The sequence below is a fragment of the Strix aluco genome, chromosome 12 (assembly GCF_031877795.1).
Source record: "Strix aluco isolate bStrAlu1 chromosome 12, bStrAlu1.hap1, whole genome shotgun sequence".
NCBI lineage: Eukaryota > Metazoa > Chordata > Aves > Strigiformes > Strigidae > Strix > Strix aluco.
In genome coordinates this window covers 14,572,951-14,599,544 of record NC_133942.1, presented here as the reverse complement: position 1 = coordinate 14,599,544, position 26,594 = coordinate 14,572,951, and the positions used below count along the sequence as shown (strand labels likewise).

The following is a 26,594-nucleotide window of genomic DNA, read 5'->3' as shown; positions in this document are numbered from 1 at the left end:
TTAGAAAACACTCCTGCTTACATTTTCTTTTGCTCAAAGCTGCAAAAACTATTTGAAAGCGTAAAAAAAAGTCAGTTTTGCTGTGAGTCAGCTGGAGAAAAAGCTGTGGATGGAGTGGTGTGAGCAGGGTAGGGCTGGCATGGATATATACCCATGGGTGCATGTTGAGCTATGCCATGTTAAAAGCTTTCCTTAAAAGCTCCAGCTCCTGGCATCAGGCAAGAATTTACATTTGCATGGGAAAAAAAAAAAAAAATCTAAAAAAGCCATTTCCAGCTTTTTTGTTTCAGGGCAGAGCATGATGCTTGGGTACTAAAAGCTCAAGGAAAGGAGGTAGGCAAAGAGATGCTCAGTTGGTTACATTTTTAAAAGGCTCCTGGATTTTGAGCTAATCTTGTGATTTTTTTAGCAGGAGGAACACGTGCCACCCACTTTCTCCCCAAAGTGCCCCTGGAAGCTGATTTTTTGCCCAGCAATGCTCCAGCAGCACTGGACTGGTGCTGGCCTCAGCCATGCAAACACTCTTGAGTGCCATAGAAATGGCACTTGGATTCTGTTTTCTGGCTGGAAATTAATCTTTTAGGGGCCAAACAAATCAGTCCTGAATAAAAAAAAAAAAAACCCACCTTGTAAAAAACCCACATTTTTTGTCTAAAAATTAATTTGTGTGGAAAACTCCCTCCTAGCTCGGGTAAAGCACCTGCCAGTGGGTGATATTTTACGGCCCGAGGTTCGAATGATGCACAGGGATGTTGGTAATGAAATGCTTTGCTGTCACAAGACTACAGCACTTGTTGGGACAGGGCAAATATAGCCTGGGCAGCAGGGAAAACCAGACTGCTCCACACGTGCTCACGTGTTCAGGCAATTCCTGGGCTCCGAAAAGTCTCTGCTCCCCACTTGGGGTTGTCACATCCCTGCCAAACACCTCCATCCTTCCTCTTTTTTCTCTGTCTTTATGTTAAAAATCCTCAAAATTCCCTTTTTATAAGCACAGGACAGCAAGCAGGCACTTTGTGGGACAGGTAAACATTTGCAACAGTATTTTTGCAAACCCCCAGCCCTTTCAGCCATTTATCAGGGAAAACACCACATCCCTGAGCTCTTCCCAGGACCAGAGCAATTTTGGCCCTACCTTAAAAAAGCATGAGCAAAACCCACTGCAGGGCTAAGGGCAAAGCCCAGCTCTTACAACCGAGCCACCATCCAGACCAGCCACGCAGAAAACATCCAGGGGATGATGCCCCACTCAACATCGGGATAAAACTTACTATTTTCCGCTCGTAAAAAGCCCCGCTGCTGTAGGTGGTGGCGAGGGTGGAGGCACACTCCTCCAGGTACCAGGGCTTGTAGCCGTTCTCGGTGGTGCTACTGATGGAGATGGTGTAGATGCTGTTGGTGTAGCCGTCGCAGGAGCAGTAGTCGCCCTCTCTGCCGCCGTTCCCCGACGCCCAGACAAAAATGGACCCCAAACCCCTGCGGCCCTGTGGGCAGAGAGGGGACGGGGGTGAGAGGAGGGGTTTGTCCTGGGTGAGAGGCCATCTCAGCACGGGGAGGAGGGGGCAGTCCTCCCCAGCACTGGGATGCTGTCAGTTATCCTGATTTTTCCATCTGGACATAGTGTTTGGTTAGGGTGGAAGGACGGGTCCCATCCTGCCCAGTGCTAAGCCCCTGGATCAGCCCCTGCAAACATGCCCCTCAGCTCAGCCAGCCCCAGTTTTACAGGTAGCGACTGCCTGTGAGGATGGGAGACCCTCCGGCGAGGGGGATTTTGGCATCTACCACGGGCTCTCCTGGGAGAAAACATCTGGTGTGCTCAGAGCCCCTGGACCAGGCGGTAACACCTGGCATGGTGCTTTCTGGGGTGCAGGGATAGCTCTGTGGGAGGAGCCGACAGGGAACCCCCCGAAACCCATGTCTCCATCGCCTTGAGCCAGCAAAGCCTGTCACAAACCCACCCAAATCACCAGAAACCTTCCCTCGGCCTATCTTTCAGGTTCCTTTTGTTTGTTTTTTATTTTTTAATCCTGGCCTTTTCTTCCCTCCCCATTGCTTGGCAGGAACATCTGATGGAGCCGTCCCCACTGGGTACAGCTGCGGGAGCCCACCAGGAATTGGGGGGGCGGGAGGGGTGTGCCAGCCACCCGGACCTCCCCGGAGCTGGGGGAAAATCCCGCCTGGCAGCAGCGGCCACGGTGCCAAGGGGCCCCTAACAAAGCCGACGGCGTGGGGGTGAACATCTCCATCCAAATCACTGCCAGGGTTTGCACCCCCAGGAATCACCCAGCCCCGTGGGGGTTTACAAACAGGGTGCTGCAGTCCCAAGGAAGGATTTTTAGTGACCCAAGGGGGTTCAGGGCAGGAAATGAAGTGGCTGGTTCACTTCCCTGCCCTGTAAGGCAGGGCTCTCCGGGGAGGGCGGCGTGCTGCCGGGCTTGGCAGGCGATGGAAGCACATGGCGGCAGTGGAGCAGCCCCATCCTCCCCACGGCTACTCCTGCCACGGAGAGATTTCGGCGCTAGCCTGGGCAGATCTGGTGTTTACCTCCCTCCCACTGCTCTGCAGTGGCTTCCTCCACAAAAAATAATAATCATAATAATCATAATAATAATAATAAAAAAAAAGCAGCTTTGCTCCAGAGGAATTCACTGGGATTTATTGTGGGTTTTAAGCACTGGGGGGAGAGGGATGGTTTATTACCTGTCTCGCCCTCCTCCTGGAGCAGAGGCTCTCTGAGCTGACCCTGCCTCTGGATACACAGGCTAAGTCAGGCTCTTTCCTTACTTTATGAAAGTTTTCATTATCTGGGCTGCCTCCCAGCCAAACTGGGTGGGTATTTCCCTAGCAAAGATTTAATAGACCTGTCTGGAGCTCTGCAAGAAAAAGCGTAATTGCAAAGGGAATTATTGCCCTGCCCCACGTCACGGAGAGCTCAACCCAGCTTGCCAGCCCAAGTCTGCTACTGGCACCTCCAGTCCTGCTTTCCAGGGTTTCCTGGATCTCCAAGGCAGCAGCATCCCAGCCCATGTGCTCGGCACATGCAGTGATCATTCAGCTCTCCAACACAAAAATCCACCCATCTCCAAGGACCAGCCCTGCTGCATGCAACCCAGGCTTTCCTAAATCACTAATCAGAGGAGTAAAACCAGGCACCGATTGCCAAAGGCGTGTGGAGACGTAGCAAAGATTTCAACTGGGATCAGCAGACAAGGGGCCCAGACCTCCCCTGCATCCCGCACCCTGAGCACTGCAGCTGTGGGTGCTGAGAAAGGCTGCTCAGTCCTGGTCCAAACCCATGTCCCCAGGATGCCTGGGCAGGGCTGTGCTGGAGGCAAGTGGGTTCGGAGCCAGCATGTCTGCACGAAGACATGAACAGGCACATAAATGACACTACAGCAATGCACATCTAACACCTGACAACGTTTCCTGGCAGTGAGAGCTCACCACGTATTGCAACTCCTTCAGATTGGAAAAAAAACATTCTTTTCCTTTGCTCTCAAACAAGCAACTACCAAGATTTCCACAAGCAGACCCCAAACACCCAACTTCTTCATTTGCCATCCTCCTAAACCAACGCCGTCCCAGCAAGGGGCTCCTGGCCACTATAAAATCTGGATCCAGGCATCATTTAAACCAGAAAATCCCTCCCTGGCCAATGCTGGGGATGATCCTGCTCACCCCCCGCAGTGCATCAGTGGGATGCGGGATGCACAGCATCTCCCCACTTCTGCAGTGTTGCCAGGGCTTGGGTGTTTGCCCAACAGTACTCCATGAAAGCCCAGGATAAATATCCCCTCGTTAGCTCGGGAACTAATAAGGTGTGGCTGGAAGAGCGAGAAAGAAGATGATAAATTACCCCAACGCAGTCCTATCACTAATAGATAAAGGTTATTTTAATGTTTCCATTAAAAACTCAATTTTAAGGATTTATAACTCGGTTACAGCTGTTTGCTTGGGCTAAAGGTGGTGGCTAACGATCTGCTTGCAGCTTTCCTCGTTATTTAAGGAGAAGTTGGCAATTAAGAGCTGTGCATGCAGGATAGTGGGTGCCACAAACACGGGTGGCAGTGGGGGGACAGGGACAGGGGTGGCAGGGTCTGATGTCCCCTGGAAGACAGAAACAAGTATCTGAAACAGCGGAGCTGTGCTGGGCAAGTACCCTGCTGCTGCCCATTTGCTCCCGCATGGAAAAATAAGGTCTAAAAAGCAGCTTGTTCGCCTGTATTTACACGGCATGAACTCCCCGGCACTTCAATGGATTCCTCGGCAGGCTCACTGCCCCGGCAGGAAATCAAGTAAATAGTGGGAAAAACACTCCACCCTATTTTTAGATAACAGGCAGGCTGCGTCGCCCCGGCCCATGGCTGCCCCGAATCCTGGCGTGCTGCAAGAAGAGGCAGCAGAGGCAGGAGTGGAGGCAGGGAGCAAAGCTGGGGTTGGGGGTTCAAAGCCCAGCCTGGGGCTGTCGGTGGCAAAATCCCAACCCCAACTTTGCCGAAGCACCCAGGGGACACCCACTGCAGAGCCCCGAGCCGCCACGACACTTACCCGTGGCGCCTGCTGAGCTGCCAAGAAAGGTCTTTTGCCTGATGCGTTTAGCCAATATCGGTCATTTTTTAAAAGCGCCCCAAAAGAGAAGAGGCGCAAGAAGGCCAAGGCATCCCCAGCAGGGATTGACAGCTGTCAATCATGCGTGATGCCAGCTGAACCCTCTCACTGGAGGACTTCAGAGACAATAATCTGAATTTTTCCTGTGCCCCCATGGCCAGACCCTGTGGCAGCACCCACCCCAGTCACGACACAGCCACTCATTCTGGGTGGAAAACCAGGGAAATGCTTAATGTGATGGTGGCCTCCAGGACAGGATACTGGGGGCCTGGGGAGGGTGAAGAAGAGGGGAGGGAGATGCCGGGGGGGGTGGCTGCTCCTCTCTGCACTGGCACCCGGGGGGACATTTTGAGGTGTAAAGTCAACCCCTCAAGAACTGCTTTGGGTTTCTCAGCCCGGCAGAGCTTCGCAACTCAACCTGGGGCCTGACTGCTCTGCCGGAGCTCTGCCCGGCGCCCGGCGCTGCCGGATGCTCCCGCCGGGGCCAGCCGTGCCGAGGAGTCCCACCGGGGCTGCGCCATCGCCGGGCACCTCCCGCCGTCACCGCCCTCAGCCGCAAAATCCACTGGAGCTCTTAGGGACGCCGGGGAAAACTAGGAAAAATTAGAGATGATTCGCCCCCCCCGTCCCCGCCCCAGCCCTAGCGTCGGCATTGCCTTGGGGGGCCGAGCCGCCCGTCCCCGCGCCAGACCCCAGGCCGGTTGTGGCCCCGGCACGCGTTCCCCATGGGGCAGGAGGAGGAGGGCAAGTGCGTCTGGGTGCTGCGGGATCCACACCTTTTTAATGCCATGCTCAAAAGCCTGTTTGGCCAATAGACCAGGTCCATCAACTGTCTTCCCATCATCATCTGGCCCCCAGCTCGCGCTGTAAATGTCAATGTAATCGGGTCTGATGCCAAGCGACTTCGCTTCAACAACATCTGTTACATCGCCATCTAACATACGAATGCCTAAAAGCACAAAAACATCAGACATTAGGGCTTAATGGCTTGGATGAAAGTGCGAGGATTGCAATCAAAGGGCTTTGTTAACTGCACGGCTCAGGCGCGCCTGGAATAGCTTCAACCCGTGGCCCCACGCGCTAACGAGCCCGGCAGCGGGATGCTGGGGAGCTATTTTGGAAAGTTTGCTGTGTTGCAGCTTCATGACAAGTGATGGAGGGGGGGGGTTAAAATTCACTTCCCCTCCATCAGCGAGGATTGGGCGGTGGGAGCGGTGCTGCACTTCCCGGCGGCAAAATCTCCCCACTAAAAATCTGGTTTTCCCCCGTTTTAATTAATTAGCTAAATCATTTCTCCACCTGGAGGATATCGGTGTTTCCTGAACACTCACGCCCCCCCTGCTTTGGGCACACTGGCGGGACAAAGCCTCTCCCCGCGAGTGGGGACAACTGTGACCATCCCCAAACCCCGTCACTGCCCAACTGATGCCAGTGGTGCCCGGGATGGGGAGAAGCCCCAGGAGAAGCCCCAGGCTGTGGTCTGCGTGGCCAAAATCAGAGCCAGGACCCCAACCCATGGTGGGATGATGCTGCCGCCTGGGATAACCTAACTCTCTTCCATCCGGGAATGCCAGCAGGCACCAGCCACAGCAGTTTGCAGGTAGAGCCCATCAGCTCTCACTGGGAAAGCTGCACATCTCCAGCATCAAACTGCTGGAATATGAGGGTTACAACCCCCACCACTCCCCCTCACCCTTTCCCTGCTGGATTGCCCCCTCTGCACAGAGGGCAGAGGGTGCCAGGCACCTCAAAGGGCTGCCCAGAAACAGCCTTTGCAGGAAAAGAGATGCTGGAAATTTCAGCATCATATTTTGCCAGCCAGGGAGAGTCTGATTTATAAAATGCATTTCCCCTTCCACAGTATTTTTTCTTAAAGCAAACAAATGCAGGCAGATGTCCTTACAGCTGCAGCTGCGCTCTGGACACCAGTCAACTCAAATATCTCTTTTCAACACTGTCCCCTACCAGCCAAAAACAAGCTTAGAAACATAAAATGAGCGAGCAGAGCAGCTCACAAAAACTTCCTCTCTTTGTCGTGTAGGAAGGGGCAAGAAACTGAGCCTGGTGTCTGAGTTGTGCTTGGTTGCAGTGCCGCAAGCAAAACCAGCCGAGAGATGGTTTTCTGTGCTTGCTAAATGTGGGCATGTTCATCAACAAGCCCAAAGTCAGCCCAAAGTTAGCTCAAAGTCAGCTCAAAGTCAACCCAAAACCAACCTAAATTTAGCTCAAAGTCAGCCCAAAACAGCCCAAAGACAGCTCAAAGCCAACCCGGAGTCAGCCCAAAGCCAACTCAAAACCAGCCCAAAGCCAACTCAAACCCAAACCAAAGCCAGCCTAAAGCCAGCCCAGAGACAACCACTCACGATGTGGGAACCCCCTGGTTACATAAAGGGGGGCAGGAGGGAGCGGGGAAGGATGCTGCAAAATAAATGAGCTCTTTGCCACACGGGGAGCAATACCGGCCTCCAAAGTGGGTGCTTGAGGAGAGGGGAGAGGAGGAGGAGGAATGGCAGGAGCCCTTTTTGTTTCTTGAGAAGCAATGTATTTTGCCCAGAGCAAATGAAAAGCAACGCAAGAGCGCTGAAGAGCAGCCGGTAAAATTAGATGGTAGCTCTCAGAGTGTGACAAATAGGCTTCCCCAACAACTCATGCTCATTAATCGCTGCTTTATTTGCGTAATCCATCTAAAATCACTCTCACTGCAGCTATAGCGTATTTTCCTCCACGATCCCAAACTTGATATGGCTACAGACTTTATTTTTCCCCTTTGCCTGTTCACATTGTGGGAAGCCCACGGCCCCCCAGCCCTCTGCCAGGTGCCTTGTCTCACTCAACACCTCCCCAGCACACCCCCAAGGCAAGGCACTCGTTAAAGGAAGCAAATTAAAATGAGACCCATAGGTCGTTATAAAGTCAACAAGTAAACTCGTCTCCATGGCTGCTGCAGAAAAATGGGCTTGGAAAGGAACATGAAGGCAATGGCCTGATCCTGCAGGGTGCAAAACTGCCTTAAACCCCGCCGAGAGCTTTGTCTTGCTCTGCTGCTGCTTGGTGTGTGCTTGGAGATGGATTTTTAGAGGCAAGAAGCCTCTAAGAAGCATGAAGCCACCCCACAAGCACCAGGGGATGGGAGGGGATGGAGGGACGTGCCACAGCCTTTACAGCCCCTGTCACTCCCCCATTCACCCTCCACAGGGTTATTTTTTCCCTTGGGGGATTTTTTCCAACACAGGGAACTGCTGATGGTGCTTGGCCAGGAGCAGGACTCCCTGAAGACACAACCCTAACGAAAGCTGCTTCTTGCACAGCCAGGATGAACACGCTGAGAGAAGAAATTAAGCCCTGAATCCACCCATGGGTTCTTGGGGCCGTGCTCCTGACGGTGACGTCGCCCAGTGTGGGGTGGTAGGAGGGGTTGCAGCAAAAGCCCCTCTCCCCATCCAGTCCTGCCAGGGACGGAGCTAAAAACCCATGTGAGGACCTGGCTCCAGGTATTTGTTCCCTACACGATCTCACCGGCCATGCAGACGGGACACCACACTCCCACCCCCACCAACAGTTGCTATACCAGACTGGGCTGGCCAGACCAGCCCCGGCTCAACCCAGGCTCCAAAACCAGCTAGGCCAATGCAAATGAGCTCTGTGATACTAATTACCACCAGGCTCCCATTTGGTGATAAATATTCATTTGCTTCCCATGCACCATGTTATTTGAGGGACCGGGCAAAGATCCTCCCACCCCACACAGCCCCAGCCCCCCATCTCCTTGGTGCTTTCCCCACAAGGATATTTTGGGGGTCCTCCCAGGTCCCCCCCCAGGCAGCTCACCTGCAGATGTTAACCTCACAAATGAGCAATTTCAGCTCTGAAGCTAAACCGGCGCCACCAACCATAGCAAATGCAGCCACCCCAAGAAGGTCAGACCCCTGAGATCAGCTGTGAACTTTTTGGGGTGAAACTACCACATCCTCTATCCACACGCATCCTCATGGTGAGGATGCAGCCCAAGCAGCATGCTTCCGCCCCAAAATATATGGAGCAGGAGTCCCCTGCACCACCCCACGTCACCCATCCTCCTCCAGGCTCCCTCAGGGCTCCCTGCAGCCAGAGCACCAAGGAGAAGATTCTCTCCTGGCAATATCTGGGGGAACAGCACCCCACCACCCACCCACCCCAGGAGCCCAGCGGCATGACCAGGGTGGCCGCGGTCCCTTGGGGGGACGGCGAAGGGCAGGGGAGCCGCAGGCAGGCGCCAGCCTCACCTCCGATGCGCGCGTTGTAGGCGATGCCCACGATGCAGTATGAGTTGTTCGCCGCCGCCGCCACTTCCCCCGCGCAGCGAGTGCCGTGCCTGCAAAGAGAAACCCCCCACAAGCTGATGTCCCATAGCAAAGGATCCCCCCCAGCCACCCAGCACCCAGAAACTGGCCCCAAGGCCAGAGCAGTGGAAGAAAGTGCCCCAAGAGCTGGAGGGCCCTTATCCAAAACCCACAGCAAGGGCTGGGGGACACAGGAAACTAATGCAGAAAGCAATTTGCTGTTTGCATTTTTGCACCTAGGTGCAATTTGCTCGTTGCTTTTTGCACCTCGATACAACTTGCTCTTTGCATTTTGTACCTACATGTAATTTGCTCTTTGCATCTAGCACCTAGATGCAATTTGCTCTTTGCTTTTTGCACCTAAATGCAATTTGCTCTTTGCATACCCATTTCCTTTCTACAGGTGCCACCACGTGCCCGTCCCTCTTTAACTGAAGCCCAGAAAGTGTGTCCAAGTTTTGCCATCTAAACCACCCAGCTCCACTCACGTGGTTTAATCCCTGACCACTGCAAGGAACTCCCCCACCCTGTGCCTTCATTCGATGGCTTGATGCTTCGTTAGCAATTAGCCTGGTTGCCACAGGCTGGATCGGTATTAAATGCAATGACTCTGTGCAAAGCCCATAACACAGCATCCTCTGCACCCCAGGGGGTACCCCCAGTCCCAGGGACCCCCACACACCCCGGCCACGCAGACACCGGCTCCACGGCAATTAGCACCACGTACTTATTCTCATTGCTGGCATCGTAGCGCGGAGTCGGGTCGTGGTCATTCCCGTTGACGTCGTAGCTTGCAAGAGGGTCCTGAAAACATGTTGCCACCATTAGATTTGATTTACCAGCACAGCGTGGGACAAAGCGGCCTCAGCAGCGGCGCAGTCCTGCTTCACCTGCAGCTGACGCGGTGGCCGACAGAACCAAGCCGAGCAGAAAATGCCATTTTCCCCTTATTTTCTAACTATTTTCTCAGGATATATAGTTCTGGGCTGCAGCCCTGCGTGCTTCCCAGGGGAAACATCCCGCTACCTCAGGGACAACTCCTTCTTACCCCAAAACCTGCTGGGTCCCCCCCACTGTGGCCGTCTGGGGTTTGAGCTGGGGCTGAGCGGGTTCATGCAGGTTTTTGGCTCTGCCCTGGTGAGCTGGAGGGAGGTGGCCACTTCCCAGGCAGCTGCAAAAAGGGAGTTTCCCCCAAACCCTCTTGTCTAAAAACTTTGTTTCCTTCTTAAAAACATCCTGAGCATTTTTTAAAAAATCCTTTTCTTCTAATCTGCCAATACACAGACTTAAGCTGTGTTTATACACTGAAATTCTCCATAAATCAATTCACCATGAGGACCAGTCCCAGCCCGTCCATCCCCAGCCCATCCAGCCCCCAGCTCACATAATTTTGCAGGAGGTCAGGGTGGTTCCTCTCTATGCCGTCATCGAGGATGGTGACCACCACATTTTTGCCGGTGTAGCCCCTCTGCCAGGCTGCCAGGACATTCATCTCCGACCTGCAGCGACTGCTTTTATCACCGCAGTGCTATGGGGGGGGAAACACAGCTGCAAAAGGGCTGCATCCCCATTTCAGCCCATGTAAGCGAGCAGCCAGGCTGGGAGCCCATTTAATCAACCAGAAAATATATTTACATCCCACGCCCTGCCATATAACTCCTAGATTTGTTATAACTTTACTCCACTGATCAAAGCCATCCAGCAGCAGTTAATCCAGGCAATGCTATCTCCCTATTATTCTTTTCCTCTTCCATTTCAAATACTGCGGGCTCTTCGGTTTTGAAGTGCTCATTTCCTTTCTGCGCTTAATTTTCAATGAATTTCCCTGTCAAATACAGATCAATGAGGCAGGCAGGAGAAAAAATGATATTGTAAATAGATGGTTGCAGCTTTTGGATGGGTAAAATGCATCAGTGCTGCAGCCGCGCTGCTCCCGAGCCTTCACTGCGCAGACCATAACGAGGGGCTGCTAATGATGGTGCAACACTTCAAACTAGACTCTCCCATGTATTAATTTACAATTTTAAAATCCTGCTGTCAAGCACATTTGCTGATATTAAGGTGTTTCATTATTGGCCGGGCTAAGCAAAGACTGATGATGCATTCGATTAAAAATAAATTAACTCCCCTGTAAAGCAGCGGGCTCCTTGTGGGGTGGCGGTGGGGAGATACCCACCAGGTACCACATGTTGGGCCACACTGGGTCGTTGAAGGGCAGGGCATGTGGCTCGCCTCGGACTTGCCTCTTCACCCGCCGCTTCACCTCCTGCTGCTGCAGCCAGTCCACCTGCAAGCAGAGCCGTGGGTCAGCATCGCCTGTGGGCATCACCTGCTGATAATGGGATGAAGGATGCAGAGACAGTGCAAACCGCAGCCTGGACCCATCCCAGCATCACCCCACACTCTGGCAAACCCCCATCTCCTCTGCCAGAGCTGCTGCGGAGATAGCAGCTCCGTTTTGGGGGAGAAAGGATGGATGGACAGACAGACAGGCAAGTTCAGCTCTTTGTGGTCTCTGAGCCAGGGACCAGATTCCTCTCCCGGTGCAGCAAAACACTTGAGCATAAATAACGTCGCCTCCAAACACGTGCCTAAACCCCCCTGGCTTAGCGAAGCACTGAAGCACGCGCTGAAGTCTCACTGGAGGCGAGCCACATATTTCTGTGTTTAGTCAAAGTGTTGGAGAAGACTCAGGTGCTTGGCTTAATTTTGGGGCTTATCCTTCCCCGCCGGCCAGAAGGCAGCAGCAGCAGCTCAGCCCTGAGACTTTATCACGTGGCTCCAGGGCTGCTCATCCTTCGAGCTCCTCTCCTCCTGATAAAATAATAAAATTGGGGGCTTTACCCAAGTGCAACACACATTTCCCAAAGATATGGGATGACTACACATGGCCATGGCAGGTCTCGGGGGACGTGGCTGGCTCCGGAGAGATGTTTTGGTACTGGCTGCGGGCGAGGTGGCCTCAGGGCCGACCGCTCTGACATTTGTTTGCTTTTCAGTGGGGCATGACATGCAAAGAGATCAAATGGGAAATGAGCCGGAAAAGGCCGGGATTGGGAAACGCCAGTGTTTGCCCACGCCACTGCGGCAGGAGCTGCCTAAGGTGTCAGTTTGGGAGCAGCCACATCCCATCCCTGGGAAGCATTTTCCCCCCCTAGACCCTTGATTGCCCACAAAAGGGGCTCTCCTGCCTTCAGCATGGAGATGAAACCTGGGTTTATTGAAAACAGGTTTTAAAAATAATTTATATGCCAAATCTTTACATGTGCTCATGCTGGGGGGAGAAGGGAGGCACCAGCTGATGAGCTGAGAGGGCTCTGCAGTACATCCCTCCTCACCAGACATTTTCTTCCCAATGGCTCAGGGTCTTTTGGGAACAGCAGAGCTGCTCGTGGGGTTGTCTCTATTCTTGTGTCTAAGTCTGTAACAAAAAGAATAAAAATCCAAAATGCAAGTTTTTGTTGGGCTCATTTATGTGAAACTGTCAGCTGAACCGAGTTCTTCTTGCATGGTTTATAGTTCCCTGACTTGGATGGAGGTGGATGGGGAGCTGTGCATATCAGAAACCTGACAGTTTCCAGCCTAGAGCTTTGTTTTTAAACATATATATTTTAAAGAAAAAAACTGTTGAAAGGAAAAAATATATATATTTCACAGAAAAATTGAGTTTCCACGCTGCCTTGGCTGACAACAGCATGCTGCTTTGCTTATACGAGGATGGATTTAAGCATTGGAAGCAAAAATACAACTTAATGGTCTAGTTAATAAAAAAAAAAAAAATGTTAGAGGACATGGCCCAAATACACAACTTTTCTCCTTAAAGCAGAACTCCTTGGCAGTGTTACCATGGGTCTCGCTGCCCAAGCCACAGCTATCGCTCTTCCCTGCAGCTTTGCTAGATGCAGGAATGATGGGAAGATGTGGGATTTCACGGGCTTTTGCCAGGAGCTGTGGTGCCTTGCAGGGACATCTTCACTTTAAACATGCTCCTGATCGACCCCAGCGCTGCCAGCCGGGAGTAGATGGGGAACTCTTGTGTGGACACAGAGAAATCAGCAGTTTAACAGCATCGATTTCCAGGGGGGGTTGCTAAATCGATGTGGCTGGCGTGGGAAGACAACAGGCAAGCAGGAAGGAGCCTGGGGCATCCCTGTAATGCTCCCACAACTTGTGAAACTTGGATCGACTTCCATCACTCATCCGGGGTGGGGGAAAAGCTTCTCGGAAATTTAAAAATCAAAAAAAAAAAAAAAGTCTTTTTGCTACTAGAAAAGGCCAAACTGTTACAACACAGTCCTGAGCCTGGGGGGTCCCAGCTCCACCCCTGCAAATCCTAGTTAGCAATAATGAGGTGACCCTGAGTGGCACCAAATGACCCTGCAAGGAGACACAGGTATCACCAAGCCAAACCCTTCACCCCTGCTGGAAACAGAGGGGCAGCTTTTGATTTCCTCCTTACTCTGAGATTTTCAGTGGGTGATGCCCGGATCCAGCTGCCCAGGTAGCTTCATCAAGCACAACAACCAGCACAGGCGAGGATTCAACTCCCTTTGCAGCTCCAGAAAAGCAATAGCTTGACTTACTCCAGCGGATGTACAGGAATTAAAGCAGAGATCCAGGACAAACAAGATGGCTCCAGCATATGTTTGCCATAAAACACAGCAGAAATCATTTCGGTGGGGTTGATTTTGCTACAGTGCATGGCCAGAGGCACAGGGACTGAGGCTGTGACATCCTCTGATGAGGATTAAGAGACTGAAGCAGTGAGGCTGAAGGCTCAAACACTGCGAGGACCAACAGGAGCATCCCAGCGAGCGGAAAAGTTTATGGTGACAAGAGCTGTAAGTGAAGCCTGTAAGAGGGGTGGTGCAGCATGGTGTGACCTCACTCTGCATCCCACTGCCCCTGCACGTCTCTTACTCTCACCACCACAACCTGCCCTCCAAACTGTTGGATTTTCTACATCTCTCCACCCTTTCCATCACCTGCCATGTTGCTTGGCTCATATCAGCCCCAAACGGAGCAGACACTGGCTGCGGCGATCTCTTGGGGCAAGAGGGGAACTCGGCAGCAGCGTGGTCCCACGGGGACCAGGACCCCGGTCTCCCCGTCCCCGGCCACCCGCGTCCTCGGGATGGAGGGCTTGGCCATGGTCCTCTTGCCAGGACCTGGCCCCTGTGCCACCGACCCCCGGGGCAGAGCAAACCCCAACTGGAAACAATAGCCCCTGGAAGGCACGAACCACCCAACATCTGCAAATGATTGGATTTGCTGGTTCTTCGGGATTTCTGCAAGATTTGTTTCCATCTTCCCTATTCCAGCTAGCGTTTCCTTATGCCTCGAGGTGATGTTTTCCTGCATTGCGCATGCTAAGCTGGTGCCATCCAAATGCCAAGACATTCCCAAAACGATTTGCAAATATGCATGGGAGATGGGGAGAAACAACACCTGCCAAGAGGTCTTGAACTCGGAGTGATAAGGAAGGATTAAGAGAACAGGAGCTAATTGCTGTAGCTTGCAGTCCATAGAGCAAGGTAACGTAAATGTTAATAAGACTAAAAGTCAATTGATTTGGTTTGCATTATAACTAGACTCATTTAAATGGAGGTATTTCAATTGCAGAGCTGAATTCATCATTTGCTGGGATGCCTGTGCACCTCCCCAAGGGTGAACAGCTTTAATTAGAGTTCAGCACACTTCCAGGGCACCAAAACTCCCCTTGCTGAGGTTTTCCCCGCCGGCAACACACTCAGAAATGGGCTACAGACCCTGTCCAAATATTTAACAGCAAATCTCTCTGGAAAGCTGGCTGGCTGGGGAAAGCAGGGTGGCTGTGTGGGTCTGGATAGAGGCAGGTGGGATGTGTTGTGCTGAGTGGGCTGGAAATGTCTCAGGGAAGAGCATCCCAAGGGAGGCTGGGAGCACCCCAAGGGTGGCCAGGCATTGGTGCAAGCACCAGCAGCTCACTGCAGCATGGGTACTTTCACTGCAATGGCTTTTTCTGCATTTATTTCTCTCCAAAAACCAGACCCTCCCCACCCACACATTAATGCTTCTCCTGCTCTGCAGAAGTAGCATCTCGCAGGGTTCAGGCACCGGGTGGAGCTGAGGAAGCAGAAAAGCCGAAACAGGGCTGCAGCTCTTCCCCACCACCCCCAGCCCAGCTCACCCAGGTCCCGCCTGTTGCTCCTTGCCTTCTCCCCCCCCCTCCCCATTACTTTTCTCAATTCAGCTGTGCTGAAAATCCCTTTGGATCCTTGCTCTAGGAAAAAGCAATGCAGAGCTATTGCCAAGGATTTCACACATAGCAACCACTGAGGCAGCAAGTGTTGTGGCAACTGGATCAACACCCTGAGCATGCAACAGTCTTTCTATCCTGGAAGACTTTTTTCCCCCTTTTTTTTCCTCACGACTTTCAGGCAGATGTTAGCATTTAGTCACTTCTAAGTATTTTTCACCACCAATCGACGTACCCATGTCCAGTGAGTCACCCCGTGCATGCACAGGGCTGCGGTTCAAAGATAACATGTCGTCGCAAGATGCTTGGGCTCACGCTATAACCTAGACCAAGCTAAGAGGCTTCTCTGGGGGGAAGCAGGGACCCCTATCCCACCAGCCCCCACAGAGGCTGGGGGACCCCAGGCTGCCTGGCCCCATACCTTGGGGTCCATGCGGAGGAAGTTGTGCGGTCCCCGGCTGCTCAGTGTTGAGCGCTTAAACGTCCTGCTGTGGTGAAAGTGGTAGTAGTTTTCCAAGCTCCCGATCTGCAAAAAGAGAGGGGATTTTTTTAAAAAAAATGAAGTTTTCCCATGGTCACCCTCCATTTTAGTGCTGGCAGCATCCCTTCATGCATCGGTGCAGCTGTGCCTGGCACCACAAACCCCTTCAAGGAGGAGATGCAGGATGCTGGCACTAACCCCAGTGTCACCGCCATGGCAAACAGCGCTGGTGGCCAGATGCTGCACTGCCGCAACAGAGCCCGGAAAATATTTTTATGAATTTTCACCCATTAAATGCATCTTTTCAAACTGTCTTCCATCAGCTCCCAAGCAGAAATGATGAGCTAAAAATGAGCTCAGCAGCTGCGACGGAGCCGGGGGAGCTGTGTCTCATCATGCTGCCTTTCCCCACCCGACACTCCGGCTTCGCCCTCACAGCAAGAACAGCCCCATAAGGAGAGGTGAACGCAATCCCTGCTAGCCCTGGGATGCTCCTGGGAACCATGGGATATAAATGTGTTTAGCCTGGAGTCAGCGACAGCAGCAGCAGGAGTCAAAAAAAATCTCCAAGCAAACCAACCATCCAACCCAAGGGATGTATAACACATGCCCCAGCCTGGAGTCCCTCCCCAGTAGTAAGTGCAGCCTGGGAGTGAAGGCAAGCTGGGAAAGGCAGCCCCACCAGCTCCTTCAGCTTGGAGAAACCCCACACTCCCCTTTTACAAGTTTTTGCCCTTTTTTCCCTTGCACGGAGCTGAAAGGTCTTGCATTTGTGGGAAAACACTGTGCCAGCCACACCATCCTGCCAAGCCCCAGGGTGGCTGCACTGCCTCCAGCCCTCTCATCCCGGAGACACCACAACTCCTCTTTTTCCATCCCAAAAGCATGGATAAAGTCCCGGGGCTATGCAATGAGCCCGGTGATCTCAGCCAGGCACCATGTGATGAACATCCCAGAGGGATTCAAAGCCATAGGAATGGGAATGACCCAAGAGCTGCACTCACTGGCATGCAGCTCCCAGGTCACACAATTTCAGTACAAATTTAGTCTCTGCTGTAAATTCCCTTTTCCCTGCGGTTGTTTTTTTTTTCCCCCAAAAAAAACCTGTCCCATGGCCAGGAGCTGGATGCTGCAGGGAGCCAGCAGCAGTCCCTGTGCCTGGCTCACAGGATCAGGGTGAGCCACACTACGAGCCCCCATCTGCAACCCAGGAGCCAGGGTGATGTCCCTGAGGCCACATGTGACCCAGGGGCCAGGATGACATCCCCTGAGGCCAGCCCAGGACTGGCTGCAACAGGACAGCAGGGAGAAAACAGGTTTGTCTGGACCAGATGCTGAAGCAGATGATGACAACTACTTACATGTTTATCACACTTAATACCTTGAGATGTGCCAGTGCCTCTTAGGAGCATTAAATATTTAATTAGTTTTGCTCTGCCTTTTATGCCAGAATGTCATTGCACCAACTTTACTGCCGTTAGTGTGATTTCTGTAATTTGTTTCCACTCAAGTTCATTTAAACCCTCCCTCCCACTCCCCACCACTTTTTTTCTTTGCATTAGAGCATAGCTGGGCGTTTTCTTTAACATCTACATGCAGAGCAGTTGCTCATTGCAATCTGCATTTGGCTTTTAGAAGCTATTCCTCAAATCCACTTGTACTTAGGAAAGGGAAAGAGGATGCTCCAACCACCCGGTATTTTAGGGAAACCTTGCGTGAGGCCACCCTGCCTCTTGTTCACTCTGCCTGGAAATCCCGATCCCACAGACTGGGCGGTTCAGCTCCACATCCATTGGCTCAGCCTGCAGTTTGCAGGTTTATAATATTCAGTTTATTCTCATCTCCGGTCCCTCCAGCACTCGTCGTAACAGGATCACGCTCTATAAACAAGCATCAGCTGAAGAAGTGCTTCTGTTCCCAACCGGAGCAGGCACAGAGCTTTTCAGAAATAAATGAGAAATTACCACACAATGAAAGAGGATGGGGGAAGGAGATGATCCCACCCCAGGTTCTGGGGATATGTGGCCAGAGTGGCAGGAAAACCACCCTGTACCCCAGATTCTTTATCCTCCTAGGATTTATGGAAGGAAAAAATAGGAAAACCATCTCATGTTGGGGCTAACTTGAAAGCCAGCTTCGCTCTGAGCAGAGGTTGGACCCAGTGACCTCCAGAGGCCCCCCCTTCCACCTAAGCTATTCTAAGGAGAAAAATTCAAAAATGTTATTTTTTTTAAAAATGGAAAAGTATTTGTTCTCTTCCTTGATGTTGATCAGCTAGTGAGGGCTCTGCAGTGTAACCCCTGGGGATGGGAGTATTGGAGACACCCAAAAGAGTTGGGTTTTCTCCTGCATACAGCACCAGCAAGGCCACAGCCCTACGGCCACAGCGACGGCAACGCTGGAAAACCCAGCGGAGCACCCAAGAGGCAAACAGCAGGACTTTACCAAGGGCTGATCCTTCCTGGCTACATCGATGAGCAATCATTCCCATCAGCTCCTGACCAGCCAGAAGACAGCTGCCCACGCTGAAAGGTCCCAGCTCTGCCCCAGAAGAGGTAGTCCAGGTTGCCACCAACTGTGGTTACCAAGCCCACCCACCCGAAGCCCAGGAGACCACACCGAGCAGTTCCAGACCTCCCCAGTGTGTTTGCAACTATCAACCTTGACCTCTTAGACATCTAATTTCTGCCAAGAACATGCAGGGGAGGTCAACCCCACAAGGGTCGATTTTAATTTTACCAATTGATTCGCAGTTTGGGGCTGAAGTTTCAGAGGGAATGTGAGATTTTTTGAGGCAACTTAAATTTGTACCTCAACAAAAATGAGATGGTTTTCTTCCCCCCTGTTAATCGAGGCAGAGGAAGCCCTGGCTGGTGCTGCCCAGCTCAGCTGGGCTGCAGGTGGAGCAAGCCAGAAGCAATGTGAACACATTCTGCACCCTGCGATGCCATCGGCACTACCCCGAGGGCTCCACTTTCAAAGAAAAAAAAAAATAATAATCACACACTTGCCAATGTCATCCAGTCAAATGGGAAAGAGTTTGAAGCTGAAGGAGCTACTCATGGCCCCTACAGGATCCAGGCAGTCAGAGAGATGTGGAGATGCATGGCAGAAGGATGAGAAGCAAGAAGTTGTAAGGGAAGAAATCCTAACTGGGTATAAAAAGAGTAATTTTTTGTGTAGGGTGGTGACTCACTGGCCTGGGGAGGTGCTGGGATCTCCATCCTTGGAGAGCTTTGAATCTCACCCAGCTGAGGCTCTGCACAGCCTAATTTAGCCTCAAAGTTAATTGGGGGGTTGGGCCAGAGACCTCCAGAGGTCCCTGCCAACAGGAATTACTCTACAAATATGGTCCTTAACAGTGTTAAAAAGAGGTATAGTTGCAAGGGGTTTGGCCACCTCCTGATCTCCTTTTGCATTCCCCTTTTGCCCTTCTCCCCCAAATCCTGGTGTCACCTGTAAGCCCCCTCAAGTTGGCACTGGGGCAGAGAGAAGCACCCAGGAGATGCTCCTGCAGCAGCACCCGGCTCTCCTGAGGCACTGCCAGGCGGAGACGAGCCCAGCGCCTGCCCTGCCTCATTAACAGCCATTAGTATTTCGAGCAGGTTCAAGGTCACTTGTAGCTAATGAAACATGGCAAAGGAGAGCTTTTTGGGAGCTGGACACCACTGAGGGCAGCACTAGAGCCAGTCAGGGCACTGCTGAGCCTGTTTCTTCCCTCCCCATCACAGCGAAGTCCTCCAGCCCAAACCAGCCAATTTCTGCAAAACAGCTGCATTGGTGCTGGTGTGCTCCAGGAAGATGGATCCGGGTGGGGAGGCAGTGCCTGCTCCCCTCCTGGGGACACCACCCATCCCCACTGGGGACAAGGGCTCCAGCTGCTGAGCTCCTGCCCTCAGGAATGTCATTCTGGGATGTTCACAGCCAGATTCAGCCCAGTAAGGACTGAGCCCAGGGCTGTGAGGACACCATTGCTCCAGCATCCCCAGATGACAGGAATCTAAGAAAGCTCCAATTCCAGCCCAAAATGAATCCTGTCCACCTCTTGCACTGCAGATGAGACTGCTAAGGATGTGCAAGCCCTCACAAAACTTACAGCGTTGGACACCACATAACGAAAAACTCATATCAATCCTGTTACCGGGATAGGAACAGGCTCGTCACCACCCCGGGACAGCAGCAGAGGCACTACCCGGGGCACCGGCACTGCACAGCCCTTGCAGCGCCCTCGGCCAGGGCCTGTCCCGGCTCGCCCCAGCACAGCGTGCGAACAAAGACCGGCGGGGAGGAATGAGCAGGCGTTTGGGGGTGTAAAAGCTTTTCCTTTTGTTTGTTTGCTTCACTTAAATGGAAGTTGACGCAAATGGTTTCCCAAGGGAAATGTCACTCTGCCGTGACCCAGAAGGGTTTAAGGGTGTCTTGGTGCATGGGTTGGGCATGGGGACAGCTGGGACACAGGGCAGACACCTGTGTGTGCCAAGCCCGGCGATGCCCTTCCCAGCCAGCAGCATGCCAGGAGCCCCCGGGGTTGCATCTCGGAGGAAAAGAGGTCACCAGCCACCAGCGCAGGGCTGAGCCTTCCTGGCACCCAGCTGGGTCACTCCATGACCGTCAACCCTCCACCTCCTCCCTCGCCATGCTGGACTCCACTACCTGCCTCTACCCGAACATCTCCCCAGGGCAGGGTGATGTGCCCTCGGCAGGGTTTTCCTGCAGGCAGGACCAGGCCCCTGGGAGGGCACATCTCAGCGGGGACGGTACTATCCCTGGCAGCTCCACAAGCAGAGGATGCAGCAGGGGAAGCTGAGGACACCCAGGCCCCGGCACACCATTAACTCCAAGCACAGCACAACAAACATCACTCACGAGCACACGCACACAGGGAAAGCGGTTCCTCGGGATTTGGCTGTGGATGAACTCCCGTGGGAAAAGCCCGATGGGCTCGGGGGAGCTGAAGGCAGGGTGTGTTGTGAGCAGCTGGGGAAGCCCCAACGGTGCATGAGCTCCCAGCATCCGCGGGAAAGGCGGGAGCCAGGAACACCCTGATGCAACCACAGAAATATTTCCCCTGCTCTCCAGCCTGCGCCCGGCTGCCCCGGGAAAGGGCTCGAGGGGGAGGGATGGATGCTTTGGGGGGGGGCCATGTCGTGCCCATGGGCCAAATACCTCAGCATCGTGGAGATGAGCTCGGGAAAGCCGGGATGCTGGTGGGGAGCAGATGCTCCGCAAGCAAGGGAGCAAAACCCCAAACCAGGAGCTGACATTAGGCTGATGCAAATCGGGAGAGTGGGAAGCTCGATCAAGATATTCTCTGGCTGAACAGGGACAAACACCGAAAAGCCCTTTGGGTTGCACAACTCTGTTCACCCAGCCCTGTGAGAGAGGCATGGGAATATTATAGGTGATTTTCCCCTTGGTGGGACGAGAGCTGAGCACGGCAGGTAGGAGACAGAGGGTGGGACGTGAGGGGTTATCCCCCACGGGAGGTCACGGACACCGGTGCAGGAGACAGTGCCCCCGATTCAGCCTCCCCTCTCCGCGACAATTTGTTTATGCAGCACCCCGTGACTTTAATTATACTTAAAAGCAGGGTTGTGATATAAAGGAAGGTTATAATTTATAGTCCAGGAGGCACCTTGAGCAGGAAGACAACCTGAAGTGCCACCCAGCCAGAAAAGCGCTGAGCAGCCGGGCGGCACGGGAGGCGATAAACTCCGGAGGAAACTCCGAGGACACCAGCCCACATTTGGATTTACAGAGAGGATGAAGAAATTGAGAGGAAAAAGAGCTGCCGTGCTGAAAGTCGCCTTTAAGCCATTCGTGTGCTGCGGGGGGATTGAAAGCAAAAGTTCTTCGTGTTCCCAAAATCTCCGAAAAACCCGGGCCAGAGAGTCCCAAGTTTGTTAAATCCATAAATGTAACTTTCCGGGATGGAAGGAACTTGTGCAATCCCCCGGCCGGTGTGGGAGCGGGCCGTGCGGGGCGAGGGCACCCCGAGGAGCCGGGGAGGGACAGGGGCCGGGGCTGCCCAGCCGCCCCCCCCGGGGCCAAAGCGCTCCACCAGCATCGCTGCATCATCCTCATCCCGACCGCTGCGGGGGCCCATCGCCCGGTCCTGGGACCCCCGGCATCACCCCAGTCCCGGGAGACCCGGCAGCTCCGCGGGACCCCCCTCTCCAGCTTCCCGAAGCCGGGACCCACGGTGCAAGACCCCCGGCAGTTCCCCGGTGCTGAGACTCACGGTGCAAGACCCCCGGGCAGCTCCCCGCTCCCGGGATCGCCCAGAGGCTCCCGCTGCCGGCACCCTCGGCACCTCCCCGGAACCCCCCGCTCCTCTCCGCTTTCGGGGCCCCCCCGGCAGCTTCCCGGTGCCGAGACTCACAGTGAGAGACCCCCGGCAGCTCCCCGTTGTCGGAAACCCCCGGCAGCTCCCCGGGACCCCCGACGCCTCTCCGAATCCGAGACCCCCCCGGCAGCTTCCCGAAGCCGAGACCTACAATGCGAGATCCCCAGCAGCTCCCCGGTGCAGGGAGCCCCGGCAGCTCCCCGGTACCCCCGGCGCCTCTCCAATTCCGGCACCCCCGCGGCAGCTCCCCGGTGCCGAGACTCACAGTGCAGCACCCCCGGCAGCTCCCCGGGACTCCCGGCGCCTCTCCGATTCCGGGACACCCCCCGGCAGCTCCCCGGGTCTCCCGGCGCCTCGCCGTTCCCGGGACACCCCCCAACCCCCCGCCACAGACTCCCGGTCCAAGTCCCCCTGCAGGGAGCCGCGACAGTTCCCCGGGACCCCCGACAGCTCCGGGACAGTGGTGCAAGCCCCCCCCCTCCTTACAGCCCCCACTCCCAGTACCCCCACACCTACACACACACCCCCCCCCCCCTTCCCCCTTACCTGCCCCAGGCTGATGTACCCGTAGGCAGCGGCGAGGCGGGCGGCCTCAGCGGGCCCCCCCCGTACCCGCACGGCCCAGTGGTTGGTATAGACGGTGCGAGAGGGCTCGGCGGCGGCCCCCCGCCCGCCCAGCGCCAGCGGCAGCGCCAGGACCAGCAGGCAGAGGCGGGCGGGGGGCGGCGGGGCGGCCGCGCTCCCCAGGCCGGGGCCGGCTGCGGCGGGCATGGTGCGCTCCGCGGTGCCGAGCTGGGCGGAGCGGGGAGCTGCGCCTTTTAAAGCGGCCCCGGAGCCCGGCGGGGGCGGGGGGATGCTCCGAGAGGGGGGGGTGGTGGGTGGTGGGGGGTGACGGGGGGAAGGGCCCGGCCGGGCGGTAGCGCCGGGAAAACGGGCGTCCTGGGGACGGGGTGACTGCCGGGCACCCCGCCCCGTGCCCCCCTGCCTGCCGCTGGGCACCCTCCTGCGACCCCCTCAGCCCCCCTGAGACCCCTCCAACCTCCTCAGCCTCCCTTCGACCCTTCCGCCCCTCCTGCGTGCCCAGGACTGTCCCCCGGAAACCCCCCCGGTACACCTCCGCAGCCCCCCCTGCGTGCAGCTCCCCGGACAACACCCTGCAGTCCCTGAACAACCTCCTGCGTCCCCCTGCAGCCCCCCCCGGCATGTATCCAGACAACCCCCTGTACCCCCCTGCATCACCCTTTGTATGCTGCCATTCAGCTCCCCAGAAAACCCCCTGTACCCCCCTGCATCCCCCTGCATGTCCCGGTGCCGATCCCCAGACCCCCCCCTGCATGTCCCCGGAGTGCCCTCTGGGTTTCCCCCTGCATCCCCCTGCATCGTCCTTTGTGCTCCCGCATCTCTCCTGCATCCCCCAAAGCAGCCCCTCATGTATCCTCCCAGCTCTGCCTCACTCCAGTAGTCCCCTGACCCTCCCGGACAGACCTCCCCACATCCCCCCTACATCCCTTCAGCCAACTCCTCACGCATCCCCCAGCTCCACTCCCCGGGTAGCCCCCTACACCCCCCTGGGCAGCCAACCTGAACCCCCCTACCACTGCAACCCCCCTGGCACTGACCCCTGGGCATCCTGCCTGCATACCTCCACCTTTCCCCCTACATCCCCAAGGCATCTCCCCATCCCTCTGCACTACCCCCACAGGCATCTCCCACCTGCATCCCTCCAGAACTGCCCCCCATATCCCCTGGGCATCTCCCCTGCACCCCCCGCCAACTGCTCCCACACCCCTGGGCATCCCCCTGCACCCCCGGGCCAACGACAGCCAGCTCCTCGGGGGCTCAGGGGCTCAGAGAAGAAAGACCAGGACTCTTGGGGGCAAACCTCCAGAAGGGCTGGAGCACTGTCTTTGCCTCCCATGGACGCCAGCGGGGGGATGGCAGAAAGCTCGTGGGATATTAGAAAATAGGCTTTGTTAGGGAGAAGGCGGCGGCGCATACAAAGGACAGGCTCAAGAGCGGGTCAATGATGCTCTGTTCCACAGCCCTCCCTGCCAGCGCGGGCAGAGGCCGGCAGAAAGCTGACAACTGCCCTAAACGAAGCAGTGTTTCACATCAGAGCTTCACCTGCGTCGCATCAGAGCTTCAGAAATGCCCCTGTGCAGCCCCCGGGGCTTGCAGGGCCCCAGTGATGAGGCGATGAGCTGTGCCAGGCACTGCGGCTGCAACCACAGGCTCGGGCTGGGATGGCCTCGGGGTGCCTGTGATTCCTGGAGCAGGTGTTAGCTATTTTCCAGGCCCTGAAGAGATTTGAAGGATATTTGGGGCACAAGCCCCAACCACCAACTAAAGCTCTTACAAGATGCCCTTGCAGCTGCCCCCAGCCCTGTCTGTCTAAATGTGAACACCTTCCCAAGCCCCAAACAGCTTTGCAAAACCCACCTAGGTGCAGCCCCCAGGTGAGGGGGCATCTGGAAAGTGATGCCAGCAGCAGGGAGAGGGCACAGGGTGGATAGAGGGGGGCACTGAGTGCATCCTGCATCCCATTGCTGGAGCTGGAGGGGAAAATCACAGTCTCATCGCCATCGGTTTGTACTGGCCCTGCCAGCAGGCAGGAGAGTTAGTGACAACCTGAGTTAACAGGGAAGCCCCCCCCCAGCTCAGTGTTGAGATTAAACCAAGGGAAATTTACGGGGAGCCTGTTCTGCATCAGACAAGGCCAAAATCCTTCAGCAGCTCCTGCACTGGACTGGGTCTGGCCCATCTGCAGGCAGCAAATACATGGAGAGGAGCAGACGGAGGTGAGCCCGCATGCCAGAGGCAGGCTCATCCTGTGCAATTAGAAATATCAACAAAATGGGGATTTGGAGGGTTTCTGTGTACAAACAGGGCACTGGGTATGGGACAATTCGCTGTCACAAAGGGGAGTTTGGTGACTCTCTGTGCCTGCCATAAGCTGTTGCCCATGGAAATCACTGCAGGTATTGGTCACGGCATGTGGGGACACTGGAGCCACGTGCTGGTGTTAGGGCTCCTCATCCCGTGCATCCTCGCACGGCTGCCCCATGTGCTGCCTGGGCAGAAGCGATGGGTTTGTGAAGGGCCATTTCTTCTGATGAAGCAATGAAGGATGGTTTCTATTAGTACAAGCACTCTGCAAATCCAGTCCTTGTTTCCCATCTGGTTTACGGGCTTTTCCTCAAGTTTCCTGTTGGTTAAGGTGTGTGAGATGGATGAGCAGGGCTGGTGGGTGCTGCATGTGAGAGATGCAGAGGGGCAGAGCCAGAGGAAGGGTGAGAACAGATGAAACAAACCCCACCCCTTCAGTCTCGCAACATTCCACCTCGCTCTGCCGGGGAAGGTTTGTGGGGGCTGCCCGCTGTCGGCAGGGGCTGCGAAGGAGGGAAGAGATATTGCCACAGGGAGGAGAGAAAGAGGAATGGGCTCTGGCAGCAGCAGGGAGGTCTTAGGGTTTGATGGTGGGAAAAGCCTTCTGATGGCAAAGAGAGTGAAGATGGGGAAGGAGTTGCCTGGGGGGGATGCAAAGCCACATCGCCTCTGCATTAGGGGATGAAAAAGGGGCAAATCCGAGGAGGGCCAGGCCGAATCCATGCCCGGGAGCACTCTACATCCCGCTGCAATGGCCCCATGGGCAACAAAACCCAGCAGCATCCTGCCTCCCAAACCTTCCATCCCAAGGTCATTGACCGCGACTCCTGATGTTTAACCCCGGGGGATATTTATCGGTACCGGTAACAACTTGTGCACTGTCGTGGGTCCAGGGGTGCCTGGCTCAGCCTGTAGTAGCAGGTGAGGGGGGTAGGAGCCTTGCCTGAGCACTGGCTGAGAGCAGGGACCCATGTTTTGGTGCCCCCCACTCCCCACACTCCTCCTGCCCTCTCTCCCTCTGGCATGATTTCGAAATTCAGAGTGGATCCCCTTATGTTCTGGGTGGCAGTTATCCTGGCCAAGACTGTGGGATTTACCAGGGGTGTCAGGAAAACCAGACTTTGCCCCCATGTGCTTTGTAATGAGTGTAGACTCGGGCAGAGGCTCCTTTTTAACTCTTTTTCTGGGATTATGTGAAAACCTGGAGAATTACTGCAAGACACAGGCGATGCAATAAATTTTGCGAGCCGAGCAGTTAAACAGAAGCCACTGCAAAGACAGCATGGAAAGAGGCGCTGCTGAACCAGTAACGTTCAAACCCTGCCAAATAAAATTTATAATAATCCTGGCATTTTTATATCTGTCCATGAATTACAGTTAAAATCCCACCACGTACCACGCACGCTCGTTGCTTCATACGGCAACAAGACTACAGCCAAGAGCTGGACGAGCAGGGGAGAACGTCATTTAAATGCTGTTTCTTTGAAAACCAAGCCCTTCTGCATCTTTTTAAGGCAAGTTTAGAAAAGGAAAGTGCAAATAAAGCACCCGAAAGCTGCTATTTTTTGCAGGGGTGGGATGGCAGGGCTGGTGCTGGGCTTCCCGCCCCGGGCAGAGGGACTGTCACCCCATCCCTGCCTGTGGCTGCGGGACAGGCAGAGGGAGCGGGGCAGTGGGAGCTGTGCCTCTGCGTGCTGAAGTGCAAGAAGTTAAGCA

General features: G+C 54.7%; 1 protein-coding gene across 2 annotated transcripts in view; it reads right to left on the bottom strand.

Moving 5' to 3' along the window:
• Nucleotides 1–22,769, bottom strand: part of PCSK6 (proprotein convertase subtilisin/kexin type 6) — a 37,133-nt gene extending 14,364 nt beyond the window's left edge. For both annotated transcript variants that reach the window (XR_012624880.1, XM_074837595.1), the window contains exons 1-8: nt 22,539–22,769; nt 15,587–15,691; nt 11,104–11,214; nt 10,312–10,455; nt 9,655–9,731; nt 8,871–8,959; nt 5,385–5,557; nt 1,272–1,484 (exon numbers count right to left, since the gene is read on the bottom strand). Coding sequence is in view for 1 of the 2 variants with exons in the window: in XM_074837595.1 (XP_074693696.1) it covers nt 1,272–1,484; nt 5,385–5,557; nt 8,871–8,959; nt 9,655–9,731; nt 10,312–10,455; nt 11,104–11,214; nt 15,587–15,691; nt 22,539–22,763 (1,137 nt within the window). In the remaining variant the exon portion in view is untranslated. The remainder of the gene's footprint in view (nt 1–1,271; nt 1,485–5,384; nt 5,558–8,870; nt 8,960–9,654; nt 9,732–10,311; nt 10,456–11,103; nt 11,215–15,586; nt 15,692–22,538) is intronic.
• Between the last annotated feature and the right edge of the window lie 3,825 nt (nt 22,770–26,594).